Genomic DNA, 19909 nt, shown 5'->3' with positions numbered 1-19909 from the left:
CAAGGGAAGCTAATGGAGCTAAAGACCCATACGTCCCCTGGATCTGATGGGTTGCATCCTGGGATATTCAAGGAAGTTGCTACAGAGATAGTGGATGGTCTTCCAAAAATCCTTAAATTTTGCAAAAACTCCAGAGGATTGGAAAACTGCCAATGTAACACCCTTATTCAAAACAGGGAGGAAGACAACAAAGAAAGGTAACTATAGGTGAGTTAGTTTGACTTCTGTCACTGGTATAATGTCCAATATACAGGATGTAATAGCAGAGCTTTTAGAAATGCATAATATAATTAAGAAAAGTCAGCATGCCTTCATGAAGGGGAAATCATGCCTGACAAATTTATTAGAATTTGTTTTGAGGTGGTAATGAGCAGGATAGATAAAGGAGAACCAGTAGATGTAATATCCTTCCAATATATTTCCAAAAAGCATTTGATAAGGCACTGCACAAAAGGCTACTTAATAAGACAGGAGTCCATGGTGTTGGGCGTAGTATATTAGCATGGATAGAGGATTGGCTAACCGATAGGAGACAGAGACTTGGGATCATTGGAGCATTTTCCGGGTTGGCAACCTATAAAAAACCTCTGAAAACCTCTGAAAGCGGAAGGGCATGTTAGTAGGGTGGTGAAAAAGGCATATGGGACACATGCCTTTATCAATCGAGGCATTGATTACAAAAGCAGGGAAGTCATGTTGTATAGAACTTCGGTGAGCTAGAGTACTGTGTCACCACATTATCGGAAGGATGTGATTGCGCTGGAGGGGGTGCAGAGGAGATTCACCAGGATGTTGCCGGAACATTGAAGTTCTGCACAGGGGTTGCATAGGCTTGGGTTGTTTTCATTGGAGTAGAGAAGACTAAGGGGCTACCTGATCGAGGTGTACAAGGTTATGAGAGACATGGACAGAGTGGATAAGGAGCAGCTGTACCCCTTAGTTGAAGGGTTAGTCACGAGGGGACATAGGTTCAAGGTGAGGGGCAGGAGGTTTAGGGGGGATGTGAGGAAAAGCTTTTTTACCCAGACGGTGGTGATGGTCTGGAATGCGCTGCCTGGGAGGGTGATAGAGGCAGGTTGCCTCATATCCTTTAAAAGGTATCTGGATGAGCACTTGGAACATCATAACATTCAGGGCTATAGGCCAAGTGCTGACAGGTGGGATCAGGTGGGAATTCAGGTGTTTCTAATGTGGTGGTGTAGACTCGATGGGCCGAAGGACCTCTTTTGCACTGTATGATTCTATGATTCCATGATTCTATAACTACTGGAGTGCCACAATGGTTAGCACTGCTGCCTCACAATGCCAGGGACCCGGGTTCGACTCTGGTCTCAGGTGACTGTCTGTGTGGAGTTTGCATGTTCTCCCTGTGTCTGCGTGGGTTTCCTCCAGTGCTCTGGTTTCCTCCCACAGTCCAAAGATATGCGGGTTAGGTTGAGTGGCCATGCTAAATTGTCCCTTAGTGTCAGAGGAATTAGCAGGGTAAATATATTGGGTTAAGGGGATAGGGCCTGGGTGGGATTGTTGTCAGTGCAGGCTCGATGGGCTGAATGGCCTCCTTCTGCCCTGTAGGGATTCTATGATCAGTGCTGTGGCCACATTTATTTACAATATATATTAATGACTTGGAAGAGGGAAGTGAATGTACTTTTGCCAAGTTTGCAGATGACACAAAAGTAGGTGGAAAGGCCAAGGGGTGAGGATGACACAGAGTATAAAATAGGGAAGTCTTGCTAAAACTATACAAGTTACTACTTAGACCACACCTGGAATATTGAGAACAGATTCGCTCCTCTTATCTAAACAAAGATATACTGGCATTAGAGTCAGTCCAGAGAAGTTTCATTTGGTTAATCCCTGGTATGGTGGGAGTCTCAATGAGGAGAGGCTAGATCTGTACTCATTAAAGTTTAGAAGAATGAGAGGCAACCTATTGAGACATACAAGATACTTGGGGGCTTTACAGGGTAGATGCTGAGAGGTTGTTTCCCCTTGTGGGGGATCCTAGGACTGGAGGACAAAATCTCAGAATAAGGGGTGACCCATTTAAGATAGATGAGGATTTAATTCTTCTCTCAGTGAGTAGCGATTCTGTGAAATTCTTTACCGAAAAGAGCTGGTGGGAGTAATTTATAGGCCTCCTAACAGAAGCCGGACTCATCATAGCGTGAATATTTATGGAAGCTCAACTCATTGCCAGAAGGAAATCTACAATTAAAATGAGCTGCCGCTCTGAAGTGATTGTCTGACCATTTACTTAGAACATCCGGTGAGGCACTGTACAACCTTCCGGTCTCAACATCGAATTCAACAACTTCAGATGATTTGCTCTACCCCACCTCGGCCCCCTTTGTTTTCATTCTATTTTATTTAATTTTTTACTGTTCTCTACCTTTTATTTCTTTATTGTTTTTCTTCATTCCCCACTTTATCCCCCTTCCCTTACTTTTTCTCCCCCTTTGCTTCCCCTTTTCTAATTTTACCTCGGTCTCATCCATTCCACCGCCCTCCCCCCAACCCCCACCACCCCCCAACATCTCCAGGTGTCACAGCTTGCAGTTACTCTGCCGTTTGGCCATTCACACCCTTTATTCTCTCTGTGGACTGCCATTAGCAGTCTTTACCCCTGGTTTCTGTGGCTATGACTCATCTTTCATTCTCTCACCCTGCAGTATAAATATCTCCCACTTTCTATGCCTTTTAGCTTTGACAAAGGGTCATCTGGACTCGAAACATCAGCTCTTTTCTCTCCTTACAGATGCTGTCAGACCTGCTGAGATTTTCTCTTTTGGGTACTTAGAACATACTTGGGCAATTTATTACTGGAGCATCTTTATTCCTAATAGGTGACTATAAAACCATTGTATTGTCAGGTATACTAAAAAGGGCATTGTATTCTCAGCTAGACCAAGGAGGGTATTGTATGACTGGACACTGTGTCCAGGTGGCTGAAAACCAGCCTGCTCATCAGATCCCAATTTCCCAAGCCTCAAATGGCCAACGGAGGACAAAAAATGTCTCAAAGACATTCTAAAGCTCACCTTGACATGACAGTATTAGCATTAATGTCTGGGAGGAGCTTGCTCCCAAGAGTTTAGAGTAGCGAAACTTGTCAATAAAGTTATATCACACTGCAGATCCCACTATTTAACGGTACGCCCTTCCCCGTGTGCCGAAAGATCTGCGGGTCGAAATTTGGCCTGCTCAGTCGCATGATGACCCACGGCAGCGACCTCGGGTAGAAGTCACCCTCAAGTCAATAGACAACTGAAAATGACGATTGCCACTATGGCGACTGTTCCACTTACCACTGGTTGAATACCAGAGATGATGGAGTAAGGCCTTTAAATGGGCATTAATTGCCCACTTAAAAGCCTCAGCTGGCACTAGTGCAGGAAGGCCATTCATGAGCCTTCTCACCCCCCGACTTAATTGGGGCACAGAGGTTGGAAGATGGCGGTGTCCCGTCCCAGAACCCTCTAGTGCAACTGAATGCACCCCCCTCACTCCAACACTACCCCCCACACGTCCCCGCCTTCGAACTCGCCTGGGGAGAGGGCATTAAATTCTGCCCAATGTAACTGGTGCTTCAAATGACAAATCCAGTTTGCTTTACTAATACTAAATCCTTCTGGTTTTAGTTACATTTACACTTTTTAAATTCAAGTCAAAAAGGAATCAGCTGTAAACAAATATTTCTTCCGGTCGAAAGTATGGAAGAAATAAAAAGGAACAAACTATGTGCAAATAAGTGTTCAAGAAACAGATCGTCAAAGAAAGTTCAGTCAGCTATCCGTAGCTGAGGTCAGTGACTGGAGGTGCTCTCTACACTAATGCTGCCTGTCCTTATGAAGAGAAAATAAAAGAGACATTCTCCTGAATGCAGGAGAATCAATGGATGTTGCAGGAAGCGGAGTTGAGGCAGATGATTTGAATGATTGCAGGACAGGTTTGAGGTGCAATAGGTATACTCCTATACTTATTCTGTTGTGGGTGGGCCTCACATGTTAAACTATTGGTAGCAAACTCCTCCCAATCATTAATGCCAATACTGTCATCCTCTGAGGTGAGCTTTAGCATGTCTTTGAAACATTTTCTTGTCCTCCGTTGGAATGCTGGTTGCTTGAGGCTTGGGAAAATGGGATCTGACAAGCAGGCTGGTTTTCAGCCATCTGGACATTAGGAAGCGGAAGAGTCCTGATTTTCCAGTGTTAATCAATGGGGTGTGCCGGTGGGGAGGGGGAAATATTGATCGGCCAAACTCTACATCTAAAGCACATTCTGAAATTATGCCTGAAGTGGTTTCTACGTCAGATGGAAGAAGCTGTGTCAGGGACACTGATATTGCTCCCGGTTTCTTTTTGATTTACACCACAATTTGGAAATGATTATATTTTCTCTGTGGTCGCCATCGGCTTTAAACGTACACATCAAGACATTTAGACATTGGCAGGAATTCTCCAACCTCACCCATGGCCGGGACTTTCCAGTTCCGCTGCAGTGAATGAAGATTTGGCTGAGCGCCAAATTCTCTGTTCTCGGGCAGCGGTGGCGTGGCGTACGAGATTGGAGAATTCCGGCCATAGTATTTGGGAAGGGCGCAACAGGGTAAATTACATCATTTGCAAAGAGTTTTCAATCAGAAATATTGAAAACCCAATTCTGTAACAGTCACACACAACACGTATACACACACAAATGTACAGCAGACGCATGTGCAGCACACACATGTATTCCTTACCAATGACAAATGCTTCTTTGCATTGTGTCCCATGTTCGTTGTACCAAGGAGGTCGACCTGCAGTGTAAATTGTTCGCTTGCTTGTTCTTAGAAGTGGTGGTTCAGATTTGCACTGGCTCGTGGTTCGTTTTCGTGGTGAGAAAGTATTAGTCACAGGGGGTAATAATCTGTCTAAAGCCTCTTCACTGCTGCCACTGCAAAGAAGAAGAGAGTTGTGTTAGTTGTCCCTGTAGTTAATATACATGTCTTTTCATTCAGAAACAACAAAAGGCTTTTGGACCTTTTGAAGTTCATCCCACAGGTACCATCAGAACTCAATGTCAAATCGCTTCTGCCATTTAAACACCTCAGGCTGAATTCTCATCACAGAGGTGGGAAGCAGGATCTGGGTTTGTTTTCGAGTCAGGAATCTTTGGGGAAAATCTGGCCTGCTCTGCTATAAATTTTTATGACTCTGTTAAATGGAACTATGGGTTCATTTTGGGAAAACCACTTGAAATACATTTTGCAATGCTTGCTTCAAGGGCTCAGAAGTTCACGTGGATTGAAATAAAAGTGATAAGTCACCCTAAGGCAGACTACAAAAGACAGACTAATAGTAGAAAGGAGGTGAAGGAAGAAATATGTAAGGAATAAGTGAAATGAATCAAACGACGTACAATGATAGTCATTTGTGATTTTAACTACTGCCAAATATACAGGCAAGAGGCTGCAAAATTGGAAATAGAGTTTTTACAACGTGCGTGGGATTCATTTCATACCCAGTTTGTAATGAACCAAAAATGGAATTTTGAAATCCTCCGTCAGCAGGTTTGCAGGTGGGTGGGAGATGGGGGGGCGGGGGGGGTGGTGGGCTGTAAAATTCTGCCAGTTTCTTTGCTGATATGGAGGCCATCCAGGAGAACTATCACTAATAAATCCAATAAGGAATTCAGGAAAAATTTCTCTACCCAGGACTGCTTAGAATGTGGAACTCACTATCACAAGGAGTCGTTGAAGGGACCAGGATAGATAGATTGAAAGGGAAGCTAGATAAATAAATGAAGGAAAATAAACGTTAATGAAATCAGATTAACTAAGGTGGAAGGCGAGTCCTGTGGGGATTAAACATTGGCATGGATCTGCTGGGCTGAATGGCCTATTTCTGTGCTTAAATACTCTGTAATGCTGGGTTATCTACGTTTGATAAAAGCACTTTGCAGCAATCAGAACGATTAACATGGTTGGATCAGGAGGTTAAACAGCATTACAAAATTCACACATAATCTGTGTGAACTGTGTGCCATCTCCAGCTATGTTTGTCAATAACTTTTCAAGTCAAAACTGCAATGTAGACTATCTTGTATGCTGGAAGTGGACAATGGGAAGCACAACGAAATTCAGCAGCTCAGTTTCTCTGGAACGAATTTTCCAATACATTCAGAGGAAGACTAACTTGCATTTGGATGCCTTGAGTGTTAAGTAGCAGTGAATCTTTCGGACTTACACCTTTGATCAGATATTTACAAAGATAATTCACGTACACATACTCAGGCAGGATTACAATGAGCGACGAGGGGTGAACGAGTCCGCACGCCCACTGGGAGAAAGCAGAAGACTGAAAATCTGGCACATGGATTTCAGGCCATTAAAATTATTGGTGAGATTAATGTCAGAACCTCATTATACATTATTGCTCCATGATAGAGGATTTCCATTTTACTAACCTGTGAAGGAATAAAGCATGTGATGTTTCAATGGAATATCAGGTTGTGTTTCCCATTCTCCACTTCCAGCATACAAGATAGTCTTACATTGCAGTTTTGACTTGAAAAGTCACTGACAAACACAGCTGTAGCATGCACACAGTTCACACAGATTATGTGTGAATTTTGTAATGCTGTTTAACCTCCTGATCCTGGGGGTATAGAACAGGACGCCATACCGATCCTGTCAGTTTTCTTCCAGGTGAGTTCAGTTAGAATTATCATTAAGGTTTAAAACTCATATTTCACAATAACATGATTGAATTTATCAGTTGTAATAAAAACAGCACGTCAAATTTCAGCATAAAAACCACGTCCTTGCAAGAAAATTATTAACCCCGATGAACGTCCTATGGTGTACCTTGTACTATTGATCTTTTAGTAAAATATTTATTCATTCTCCAACTAATGTCTGCTGAATTCTTTCGATTCTGCTCTCCTACATTAATAAAGCAAAAGACTTAAAATTTGTCGCAGATCTTGTCCTTTAAGTTAATTAGCCACTTATATGAAAAAAACATTAGAATTTTATGAGTAAACAGAGAGTGTTGGAAAAACTCAGCAGGTCTGGCAGCATTTGTGGAGAGAGAAACAGAGTTTGTAGGGCGGGATTTTATAGCCTCGCTCATCCCAAAACCGTAAAATCCCACCCGAGGTCAATGGACCTTTCCATTGTCCCCCCTCGCCCCCTCTGATTCCCGTGGTGGGTGGGCGGTAGTTTCAAGTGAAATCTGACTTCACCAGAGCTTTGGCAGAATTTTAAGACTTAAAAACAATGAGTTTCTGTGAGAAAAAACATGCTCCAGAAACTGAGGAAATCTTAACATACTTAGAGCAATTGCATTAGTCAGTTTGCATATGTACAACAAGGTTACCCTAAGGTCATCACCTAAACTTCATCTATTTATTTTGAAAGTTGAACTTATTTTCTGACATTATGTTTGAACAAACAGGCTTTGCTCAGTGGTAATTTAACATTGGCTATGAACAGATATATTGAATCCTGTGTTTTTTTAAATTAGTGTCACAAGTGGGCTTACATTAACACTGCAGTGAAGTTACTGTGAAAATCCCCTAATCGCCACACTCCAGCGCCTGTTCGGGTACACTGAGGGAGAATTTAGCATGGCAAATGCACCTAACCAGTATGTCTTTCGGACTGTGGGAGGAAACCAGAGCACCCAGAGGAAACTCACCCAGACATGGGGAGAATGTGCAAACTCCACATAGACAGTCACCCAAGATCGGAATTGAACCAGGGTCCCTGGCGCTGTGAGGCAGCAGCATTAACCACTGTGTCACCGTGCTGCCTGTGTTACATCAATCCATGTATTTTCATATTCAGCTTAAGCGACTAGATCGTGAACCGTGATTCTAATGCCTCTGCCCCTAACTCCCCAATTTGCTATCAAAGCATCTGATAAAAAGCATCAGTGTGTTTTGGTGGCATGATAAGATTAAAAGTAGTTTCATACTTTGAACAGTTAAATAATTATCCTTGCAGTAAATGTGTATTGTTCTAGTCAAGCATCCAAAATGTTACAAAGGAGCAGCAGCTCTGTTGGCTAGGGCCCAGGTTGCTGATACAAAGTTTATTTCCGGATCAGATGCAAAACTGAAATCCATGTTCCCATAAAATTTCATATATCCACATTATTGATACCAGCAGATTATGATGTTCTGATTTAGGATTTATCCACCGGGAAGCCTTAGGCATTATAAAGAACCTTCCCAGACTGACAAACCTAGAAACTCAAAGTGGACAAACCAGCGATTAAGGAATAGCATCAAACTGTTTTAACTGCAGGAGCTAGACTGCCAGGATTATAGTTGCATGTTGCCAATGCATTTTAATTTGAATGCCCCTACATTGGAAACAATAAAGATGGAAACCAGATGATGTTGAGAGACAATCTATCTTTTTACAGCCCATCTTTTTCCGGCCTGTCATGGATTTGCTAGAATTAACAAAGGGAATGAAAGGATGTAATCTACCTAGCAATAAGGGAGAATCTGTCTGAAGCCCACATTCAGAGGGGCTGATGAGATGCGTCCTTTTCCCAGTAACAAGATTAGCAGACATCTAGATAAGATCAAATGTAAATGGCCCTATCATCAGGAAGCAATTTACCAAGATGTCTGAGAGATCAAGAGAGACATACAGATGTTAATTTTTGAGAGTCATGAATGTAGAAGAAACAAATGAGCCAATAAACAGTACGCAGAATAAAAGAGAGCCAAGGTATAATTGTCAACTCCTGCAGAAGCAGCCTGGCCAGTTCAACATCACTGGAAGGTCAGCAGTTTAAACATCTCACAGGAAGGCCAGGGCAACCTTTAACAGAAAGCCAGCTAGTAGCAAAGGTTGTCTTTAAAATCTTACAGCCAAGTTAATGCAGAAACCTTTGTAAAGGCAATTTATCTATCTTCACTGAACCAGGCAAAGACACTTCTCAGACTGGATCATCTTCCTGGTATTGTCTGGTAACTATAAGCTTGGTTTAACTTATAGATTTGTTTAAGATGGATGTTGTTTGCAGAACTGGGAAGTCTTACTGAATTCAGGTAACGGGAATATAGTTTGGAAAAAGGGGTAATTTCTAGACAAAACAGTGTATATATATATGGATTACTCCAGTGTTTATGTGTCTTAAAGAATTATAGTCCTGTTCATGTGTATTTGTCTTTTCTTTCATTTAATAATTAGCCTTTAGTAATTGGTGTATACAACTGGGCTACTTATTCTCATGCGTGGTTTCACATGACTTCTCACAACATTTCAAAAACAATAATGAACACCACCACAAACTAATGTCTCACATTGAGACGCCCTCGCAGTTAATATCAGCGTGGTTTGTGTCACAGCCATATGTAGATAGATAGACAGATTGGAGAGATAGGGACTCTTTTTCTTGGAGAAGGTTGAGAGGAGATTTGATCGATGTGTAGAAATTTATGAGGGGTCCAGACAGAGTAAATAGGGGAAACCTGATCCTATTCATGGAAAGATCGAATACAAGAAGGCACAGATTGAATGTAGTTGGCAAAAGTAGCAATTGAGACATGAGGAGAAACTTTTTCACATAGAAAGCAATTGGTGTGGTGGAGACAGGTTCAATCGAGGTATGTAAGGAGAATCAGATTATTATCTGAATGTGCAGGGCTCAGGGAGAGGGCCAAGGAGTGGCACTCGGTAAATTGCCCTTTGGAGAGCCGGCACAGACACAATGGGCCGAAAGGCTTCCTTCTATGTTGTGACCATTCTGTGATACTGAAAGCTGACTAAGAGAACAGTATTTTCATTCAGGGACAGAGATGACCCTGAAAATTGGTTTAATAAACTGTATTTTACTGGTCAAAAAATACTTGGGATTGTCAATTGATTATCACAAGTGTAGCTGTTCTCCCTGGGCACTTAATGTCAGTGCTTCTTTCCTTCCGAACAGGTAATAGACTTATGGTACAAAGAACAAAGAACAAAGAACAGTACAGCACAGGAAACAGGCCCATCGGCCCTCCAAGCCTGTGCCGCTCATTGGTCCAACTAAACCATTCATTTGTATCCCTCCATTCCCAGAATGCTCATGTGACTATCCAGGTAAGTCTTAAACAATGCCAGCGTGTCTGCCTCCACCAACCTACTTGGCAGCGCATTCCAGGCCCCCACCACTCTCTGTTTAAAAAACATCCCTCTGATATCTGAGTTATACCTCGCCCCTCGCACCTTGAGCCCATGACCCCTTGTGATCGTCACCTCCGACCTGGGAAAAAGCTTCCCACTGTTCACCCTATCTATACCCTTCATAATTTTGTACACCTCTATTAGATCTCCCCTCATTCTCCGTCTTTCCAGGGAGAACAAGCCCAGTTTACCCAATCTCTCCTCATAGCCAAGACCCTCCATACCAGGCAACATCCTGGTAAACCTTCTCTGCATTCTCTCTAAAGCTCCATGTCCTTCTGGTAATGCGGCGACCAGAACTGGATGCAGTACTCCAAATGTGGCCTAACCAGCGTTCTATACAGCTGCAACATCAGACTCCAGCTTTTATACTCTATACCCCGTCCTATAAAGGCAAGCATACCATATGCCTTCTTCACCATCTTCTCCACCTGTGCTGCCAGCTTCAAAGATTTGTGGACTTGCACACCTAGGTCCCTCTGTGTTTCTATACTCTTGATGGCTCTGCCATTTATTGTATAACTCCCCCCTACATTAGTTCTTCCAAAATGCATCGCTTCGCATTTATCTGGATTAAATTCCATCTGCCATTTCTCCGCCCAATTTTCCAGCCTATCTATATCCTGCTGTATTGTCCGACAATGTTCATCGCTATCCGCAAGTCCAGCTATCTTCGTGTCATCCGCAAACTTGCTGATAACACCAGTAACACCTTCTTCCAAATCATTTATATATATCACAAATAGCAGAGGTCCCAGTACAGAGCCCTGCGGAACACCACTGGTCACAGACCTCCAGCCGGAAAAAGATCCTTCAACTGTTACCCTCTCTCTCCTGTGGCCAAGCCAGTTTTCTACCCATCTAGCCACCTCTCCTTGTATCCCATGAGCCTTAACGTTCTTAACCAACCTGCCATGAGGGACTTTGTCAAATGCCTTCCTGAAATCCATACAGATGACATCCACGGCCCTTCCTTTGTCAACCGTTTTTGTCACTTCCTCAAAAAACTCCACCAAATTTGTAAGGCACGACCTCCCTCTTACAAAACCATGCCGTCTGTCACTAATGAGATTGTTCCGTTCTAAATGCACATACATCCTGTCTCTAAGAATCCTCTCCAACAACTTCCCTACCACGGACGTCAAGCTCACTGGCCTAGAGTAGAGTCATGCACCAAAACATGAAGATATGTTAATAGCAGTTATACTTCCTTTAGTGTGCAAAAGATGATTCCTCTCTTTGTTTGGCTTAATGTTTCTCAGATATGTCCAAGTTGGCAGTGACATCAACTAGGGGCTGGATTTTTATGTGGGATACAGGAATCAGGAGATGGGACGAAAGCTTCTGTCCTGATCCCATTTCTGCCTCGATGTTCAGTACCTTTTTGGGTTCAAGCATTAAGTGGCCTGGAGAGGGATCGAAGGCGGTAGGCCCATGATGGGAGTGGAGTCAGGCTTTGTCCAGAGTAGCCAGGTTAAAAGGCTCATGTCTGTTCCAAAAGAAAACCGTTGGCCTTTGTGCACTTGAGGCAATTAGCGGCTCGCCTAAACCTTCTGATCACTTCAGCCCCCACCTCACCCCCATTCCCCCTCACACCCACTCACCTCCTTCATCCTCACCCTGCTCCTTCAGTATCCACTTTATGAACAGAAGTCACAAGTCCTATTGTAACAGTTGGAAGCTGTTCAGTAGCTCCATGTAATGAACAACAGACTCTTCAAGCCAATTGTGTGAACAATGGGCTAGATTTTAGGTGCCCCGCCAGCCCTTTTTTTGGCGGGAGGAGGGGGGTAAAATAGGATGAGAGCCAACCTCACCACCTTCCCAGGGCTCAAACTTATAAAATGTCTGCCCAACACATTTAAATAACTAATCAAGGGTCAATTGAGCTTGTGAACAAGCCAATTGACACTGATAATACATTGCTCGCCCCATAACACTGGGTGCCCTTTGCGTTTCGGGGAGAAGACTGTTAAGATAGCACACTCCCTCTTTCTTCCCTATGCACCTGCTTGAAAAAACACACAACTGCATCATCCATATCCACCCCCCGACATCCCTCCCTAACCGTACCCACCCAAAACCCCAGACTTATCTGGTCCCTGGGTCCTTGGGCCTTCTTCTAGGACCTGCCCAATCCCAGCAGTGCTCACTAATTTCCATCAGCCTGATTAATGTGCTTCTTGTATTGTGGGCAATTTTAATATAGTCACTAACAAATTGGAAATTAAACATGTAAAAATTAACACAGCAGGAATGGAAACACAAATACATTCACTTTGCACTAAAAATACACTGGAGGAAATTACACCTCAGTTGGTGTTCATGGTCTTTTATATATTCCAAGGTAGCAGCTGATAAATGCTGTGGCTTCCAGAGCAGGTCAGAGGCAGGGAATTCTGCAGAGGATAACTCAACTCCTGACTCCCTAAAGCCTGTCCACCAGCTACAAAGACACAAGTCAGGAATACTCTCTACTTGTCTGGATGAGTACAGCTCCATTAACTGTACTCAAGAAACTCAACACCACCCAGGTCAAAGCAGCCCATCCATCAACATTAAACATTCACTCCCTCCACCACTGACAGACAGTGACAGTAGTGTGTACCATATACAAGATGTACTACAACAATTGACCAAGGCTCCTTTGACAGCACCTTCCAAACCCACAATCTCTACCACCTTGAAGAACAAGGGCAACAGCTGCATGGAAACATTATCACCTGCAAGTTCCCCTCCAAGCCACACACCATCCTTGACATATCACATTTCCTTACTGTTGCTGGGTCAAAATTCTGAAACTCGCTCTGTGTGCGTACCTACAAGACATGGACTGCAGCGGTTCAAGAAGGCGGCTCACCATCATTTTCGCAAGGGCAATTAAGGATGGGCACTAAAAGCTGGCCTAGCCAGCAATGGCCACATCCCATGAACAAATATAAAAAAAAAGAAAGATTTGCTTTTGTACATCACCACACCTTATTTAGCTTTATTTGAAGAGATTTCTTATCATGTTGTTTAGATTACCACCACCCACACTATCCTTCCTCTGGTAACAAATTGTAGGTACACGTATATATAATTTAAATGTATTTCTTCTTTGTTGTAACACCACATCAATTAATACTGAGTATGCTATGCTCTAGATTAATGTCTGATGCAATATGCTGCCACTGTGACACTGTTGGCAACAAGAAAAAAACATGTTTTTGGATGCATTTAAAATCTCAGATTTGCTGCAATGAAGAGGACACAAAGAACACGGTGGAACTATTGTCACTCAGGGTTTGGTCTACTGGTCGCATGTGGGCGATGTTTGCTGATAATTGCACAGATCAAACCTCATTGCAAAGTACCTGAAGTAGCTTATAGCCAAGACTGTCCCAAAAGATGGAATAGTTTTTAGAAAAGCAAATGAAAAATAGCATCTTAGAAATTATTCTTGGCAAAGTTTAGATGTTGCCTTGCGTCTTAATAGGTGGAAACTCACAAGCAGTGTACCGGAAATTCAATTTGCTTGTGAGCCTTGCTTGCAGAATCTCCTTTGGTTTCAGCCCCTGTTTGATTTCCTGGTCGCTGTGTGACTTAAATTCCTGTGCAACTGACAGCAACTTCTGGAGTCAGCACAGGTCCGTTAAACATGGGAATGCAGACATTTCTGTAAGTGATTTTATATTTCTCCAAAAGGGTGCGCTGTTGAGATCTTCACCAACTGCAATCAATTACAAATCACCCAACTGATGAGACTGTGCTATCAGTCTCACTGTATAAACCCTTTAAAAAGTTACATATTGTTGAATGAGATGTAACTGCATTTTTAAGGGTATCATAGATTCATAGAATCCCAATAGTGCAGAAAGAGGCCGCACAACCCATCGATGACAGAGTATCTTACCCAGGCCCTTTCCCCCACCCTATCTCAGTAAACCCACACAGTTACCATGGCCAATCTACCTAATCTGCACATCCTTGGAGTGTGGGAGGAAACCGGAGCACCTGGAAGAAACCCATGCAGACATGGGGAGAATGTGTAAAGTCCACACAAACAGTCACCCAAGGTCGGAATTGAGCCCGGGTCCCTGGTGCTGTGAGGCAGCAGTGATGATTACTGATGATAAAAAAGATAATTTAAAAAATATATATTTTAAAAGCTTTTTAACTTTTAAAAATATATTTCAGCTTCTACCTTAATCCCATGTTCATTTCTGAATTATTTATTTCACTTTCCATCAAATTTAATTGAAAGTAAAGGATAATCATAGCATTGTATTTCTTGGCTTGCTGTCTGTTAGAATACATCAATGTTATTGCCTACTTACCCTGCGTGATGTCATCACTATTGTTGCCTGGAGCGAACCTTGAGTTGGTGCTAAATTCAAACATCAGAAAAGGGGAAATCCATGCCATAGAGATCACAAGATGTCTGTGGCCATCTTTTTTCGAGATCAGCATTGAGCCTTTTTGATTTGTCACACTGACCACAGTACTTTGGCCTATAGCTTTGCATTTTCTACAGCACCTCAGCAGGTAAAACTAAATTCCAAAAATTCCTGTGCTGTTAGCGCAGATTGCAAATGAATTATTGACAGGTATATAATTGCAGCTCAGTATAAATGTATGCTAATCGGGCAGACTATGAGTTCACCAGTCAAGTGATTCAGAGTAAATTGCCACATTGTGCAATTTATATAGTACAACTGAAACATGATAAATGGCTTGTTAAGGTTATTTTATCCAGCAAGTGCAGTATATAATGTAAAGTAATAGCCGGTGGGATGGGTGAAAACAACAACACAGGTTTATTGATAAGCTGTTGACTCTACAGAGATTTAGGATTATTGATAAGCTGTTGACTCTACAGGGGCTTGATGGAGACTAGGCAAACACCTGCCAAGCAGCCGATAATGTCACAAACTATACACGTGACTCGACTCTTAAAGTGACAGTGCAACAATAGCACCAAATATATAACAGTAGCCACTTCCTTGGAATTTATTATTTTACACAATGAAACAGTTGCAGAAAATGCCACTAGTTACTGATGACCAATTTAGTAACACCCCTCCACTTGTTGGGGGATCAATATAGGTGACAAAGAAGATGGTGTAGAATAGAACACAAGTGGCAGAGTTTTGGGTGAGCAGATGATTATGGAGGGTGAAGGTTGAGGGAGGGGGGACAGCCAAGAGAGCTTTGAAATAGTCAAGTCTGAAGACAACAAAAGCACCAACGAGACATACGGAAGCATACAGGCTGACAGGCAGGTGAGGTTGCGGTGGTATAAGTAGCTTTTGTGATGGGGAAAATGTGGGGATTGGCAGCTCAATAGGATGACAAGGTGGCAAAGACTGGTTCAAGGTAAGATAGTGGTTGGGAGGGGGATGGCTGAAGACAATGTCTTCTATAGTCCTAACGTTTTAACTGGAGGAAAGGGAAGCTCACCGAAGATTGTGTATCACTGAGGGAAATTTAGTTGAGGAAAATAGATGCAGTAATAAAAGAAGAAACTGAATTGCAGCAGTTACTCTTATGTAACACCAGCTCATACACCAGCCTTGCTCACATTTCAGAAAGGAATTACCGGGACACCCTGTGGCTTGTATTATATAGGGAATATAATTTCTACCATTTCACCACAGTCCTGATGGTGTCCACCTCTCATGCAAAACAAGGTGTTGTTTTACTGTCCTGTACATTGCCCCCTCGCCGCCACTGACTCAAGAACATGCAGAAACTCACCAAAAACTCAGCTGCTGTGCTGTAACAGTATCATAATACTCATCATGCTTGGGATGGCTTGCTCTCTTGTTAGAATCAAGTTACACTGATCACAGGCTGGTAATGTCCCCCTCTGCCCCCTCCCCCAGCTATCCCTTCACGAGGAATACATTCAACTAGAGGTTGTAAAATTCAATGAACACAGCACGGTGGGACTGTGGTTAGCACTGCTGCCTCTCAGCGTCAGGGACCCTGGTTCGATTCATGGCTTGGGTCACTGCGGAGTCTGCACATTCTCCCCGTGTCTGCGTGAGTTTCCTCCGGGTGCTCTGGCTTCCTCCCATAGTACGAAAGAGTTGCTGGTTAGGTGCATTGGTCATGCTAAATTCTCTCTGTGTACCCGAACAGGCGCCAGAGTGTGGCGACTAGGGGATTTTCACAGTAACTTCATTGTACTGTTCAGTTTAGTTTATTTATTAGTGTCACAAGTAAGCTTACATTAACACTGCAATGAAGTTACTGTGAAAATCCCCTAGTCGCCACACTCTGGTACCTGTTCAGGTACACTGAGGTAGAATTTAGCATGGCCAATGCATCTAACCAGCATGTCCTTTGGACTGTGGGAGCAAACCGGAGCACCCGGAGGAAACCCACACAGACACGGGGAGAACCTACAGACTCCGCACAGACAGTGACCCAAGCTGGGAATCGGGGGCAGCAGTGCTAACCACTGTGACACCGTGCTGCCCTGTTACTGTAAACCTACTTGTGACATGAATAAATAAACTTTAAACGAAGATCGCTATAGAAGTCCACAAATCAAAACATTCATTGATATATCACTTCATTTATCATTTTCAAACTGAAATAATAAGCCTACAGCAAAAACATTTAACAACTTGAGAGGGCACCCTAAAAATACATCAAAATACACCAAATAAATGAAAACAAAGAAGCTTACCTGCCATCTGACCTTAGAGACCAGCATCCAGATATCCTGGCACCTGAATAAACTGGGAGAGAGCTCATCCTAATTGCAATGGGGCTGTTTGCACTCTCCAGGCTGCACACTGAATTCTGGGCTTTTATTTCATTGTTTATGGCCCAGTACTAAGGCAACGTTCTGGCTGGCTTTTCCGTGGGCTTCCTCATAAATGTTTGGTGAGTCAGGGAAATGAAAACGAAACTCAAAATGAAACTAACTCCCTGGTTTCCTTTCCTGATCAAAAAGGAGTGAAAAGCAATGGCTCTCGGTCGAACTGCAGTCAAAACACATAAGAGGATAATGTATCCCAGAGATTAAGTTCATTACCTGATATTAATAGCAGTCTCTTCGTATAAGACCCTTGACACTCTGCCCATTTTGATGTAAGCGGTCATCTGCATATGACATTTGGCTGCAATGGGTCATTTAAGGAAGGTATGGACCAGAGCAGGACAAAAATAAATAATCTGAAGTCATAACAGCTAAATTTTAAAAAAACCCCACTGTTTAATGTACAATTCACCACCTAGTTGTAGGCTTTCATTGTGGCCTCTCAACTAAAACCACTTTGCATTTCCTGGAGTGTGCTTCATGGCATTATGTCAGGCAATTCCTTTAGGAGCCCCTAGAATGCATAACTAAACTCATAAAGCCACACACCATGCTGTAGCACAACACGTAATCCACCCGCTAGCACAACACATAATCATTCACTGGAAATCTGGCTCAGTGAATTCAAATCGAAGGAGCACACTGCTCGGAAGACTTTACTTTTTATTTAAGTGACAAGGGGGACAAATGCATGACAACTATCATGCTGCAATATAATGCACACCGTGGAAGTGAAATTGTTCCAATTTCCATATTCAGCTGTCTCTAAATAGTTGAAATGTTGGTGAGTAGCTTCAACATTCACAACATCCCATGATGTAACGTCATCTTTGATTCAGCAGTAGCTGTGGTGGGAAAGAGATTGACACACAAATATGTAAGCAAATTGCTGGGAAGCATTGAAACAAAGGACAGCAATAAGAGAGGATTTCAACTGCCCGAATGTTTGCCTGGGATAAAATTAGGGTGAACATTACAGAAGGCACAACATTCTTAAAATGCATCCAGGAGAATTTCTTTTACCAGTACATAGTAAAACCAATGAGACAGAAGGTCGTTCTGGGCTCACTTTTGGGGAATGAAGTTTGGCACGTGGCAGGGGTATCAATGGGAGCGTATTTTGGTGGTTCAATTAGACTGCGGCATGGTGGCACAGTGGTGGCAGCACGGTGGCACAGTGGTTAGCACTATTGCCTCACAGCATCAAGGACCCGGGTTAGATTCCAGCCTTGGGTTACTGTATGTATGGAGTTTGCACGTTCTCCCCATATCTGCCTGGGTTTCCTCCGGGTGCTCTGTTTTCCTCTCACATGGGGTTACGGGGATAAGCCAGGGAGTTGGCCTGGGTAAGATGCTCTGTCGGAGAGTTGGTGCGGACTCGGTGGGCCTCCTTCTGCACTGTAGGGATTCTATGATTCCAGATTCTATGATTTAACATAGTTGTGCAAAAGGACACAAATAGATCACGAGAAAGAGGCTAAAATTGAGTACATCTAACTTTATTAAGCCGAGGCATGATTTGGCAAAAAGAGACTCAGGACACAGCTACTTGAAGGTAAATCAATGTCAAAGCAGTGGGAGGTATTCAAGGAGGAGATCAAGAGAGTTCAGAACAAAGACATTCACAAAGTAAAAAAATGGGATTTCCAAACCATGATGCACCCACCTGCTGGATGTCAAAGGGTTATACAAGAGCGAAATGAAGCAAAAAAACAATGAAAAGCTTATGACAGAGGCTGAGAGCTCAATATTGCAGAAAACCAAGGGGAGTACAGAAAGTGCAGAGTGAAAAGACACAAAGAGGGAGCATGAAAAAAAACACTGGCAAATGAAATCAAGTAAAACCCAAAAATATTTTACTAATTGCATAAAGAGCAAGAGAACAAGGAGAAAGTAGGCCTAAATAGAGGACAAAAAAGATCAAATTTTAATGGAGACGCAAGTTATGGTCATGGTTCATAATAAATACTTCAACAATGCAGCCTAATCCTTGGTCCTGGAGGCCCCTTTGACAATACACATTAAGTGGCCTTTAAAGTGTCTTAATTGGCTCCCCACCACTTCTTGGTAGATAGCCCTTCCCTCCCAAATTCCCTCTGGGAAAATGACCAGGGGGGTGGGATGGAACTGGCAAACTGACATGGAGGCAGGCACAAAGTTCTGCACTCGCTCTCCTCCATGCTCTTCCCAGTCAGAGCTTTAATAGTCCAGCACAAGAGAAGTGATTTAATGGAGTAATCATTCAAGGTGTACTGGTGGAATTAAGCAAACTTTCATAATGCGTAACTTCAACTTCAATTGATTTCACCAAATTGTTTCTTTTACTTAACATGCCAACATCTCCTGGGGTACAAAATCAATGGATGCTGGCTGACCTCAAGTATCTTGCCACAAGTGGCCCGAGGCAATGAGCGTTTGTACACACTAAGTCCTGGATTCCAAGATAAGGCCTAATGATGTTTAAAATATAGCATCACAACTCGGGGAGGAGATAGCCTACTGGTATTATCACTAGACTATTAGTCCAGAAACTCAGCTAATGTTCTGGAGACCCAGGTTTGAATCCCACCACGGCCGATGGAATTTGAATTTAATAAACAATATCTGGAATTAAGAATCCACTAATGACCATGAAGCCATTATCAATTGTTGGAAAGACCCATCTGGTTCACTAATGTCCTTTAGGGAAGGATATCTGCCATCCTTACCCGGTCTGGCCTACATGTGATTCCAGAGCAGCAGCAATGTGGTTGAATCTCAGCTCCCCTCTGAACAAGGGCAACTAGGGATGGGCAATAAATGCTGGCTAGCCAGTGACGCCCATGTCCCAATAATGAATAAAAAATAACTTCAATATTCTTTCGCATCATATTTGAAATATAGCTCTTACCCATTTCATGTCTGTTTAACACTAGTTAAAATACAGT

The 19909-nt window shown here is 42.9% G+C and overlaps 1 protein-coding gene across 3 annotated transcripts in view; it reads right to left on the bottom strand.

Moving 5' to 3' along the window:
* The window catches only part of LOC144508544 (uridine-cytidine kinase-like 1), a 137047-nt gene that overhangs the window by 67155 nt on the left and 49983 nt on the right, over positions 1-19909 (bottom strand). For 2 of the 3 annotated variants that reach the window (XM_078236574.1, XM_078236573.1), the window contains exon 2: positions 4742-4935. In XM_078236574.1, the coding sequence (XP_078092700.1) occupies positions 4742-4935 (194 nt within the window). Of the gene's footprint in view, positions 1-4741; positions 4936-16847; positions 17163-19909 lie in introns of those variants that run through there. The other variant, XM_078236575.1, reaches the window with a different exon arrangement.

Source organism: Mustelus asterias, chromosome 20 (assembly GCF_964213995.1).
Source record: "Mustelus asterias chromosome 20, sMusAst1.hap1.1, whole genome shotgun sequence".
NCBI classification, from domain to species: Eukaryota; Metazoa; Chordata; class Chondrichthyes; order Carcharhiniformes; family Triakidae; genus Mustelus; species Mustelus asterias.
Note: the sequence above shows the minus strand (reverse complement) of the source record. Positions and strands in the feature narration are given on the sequence as shown.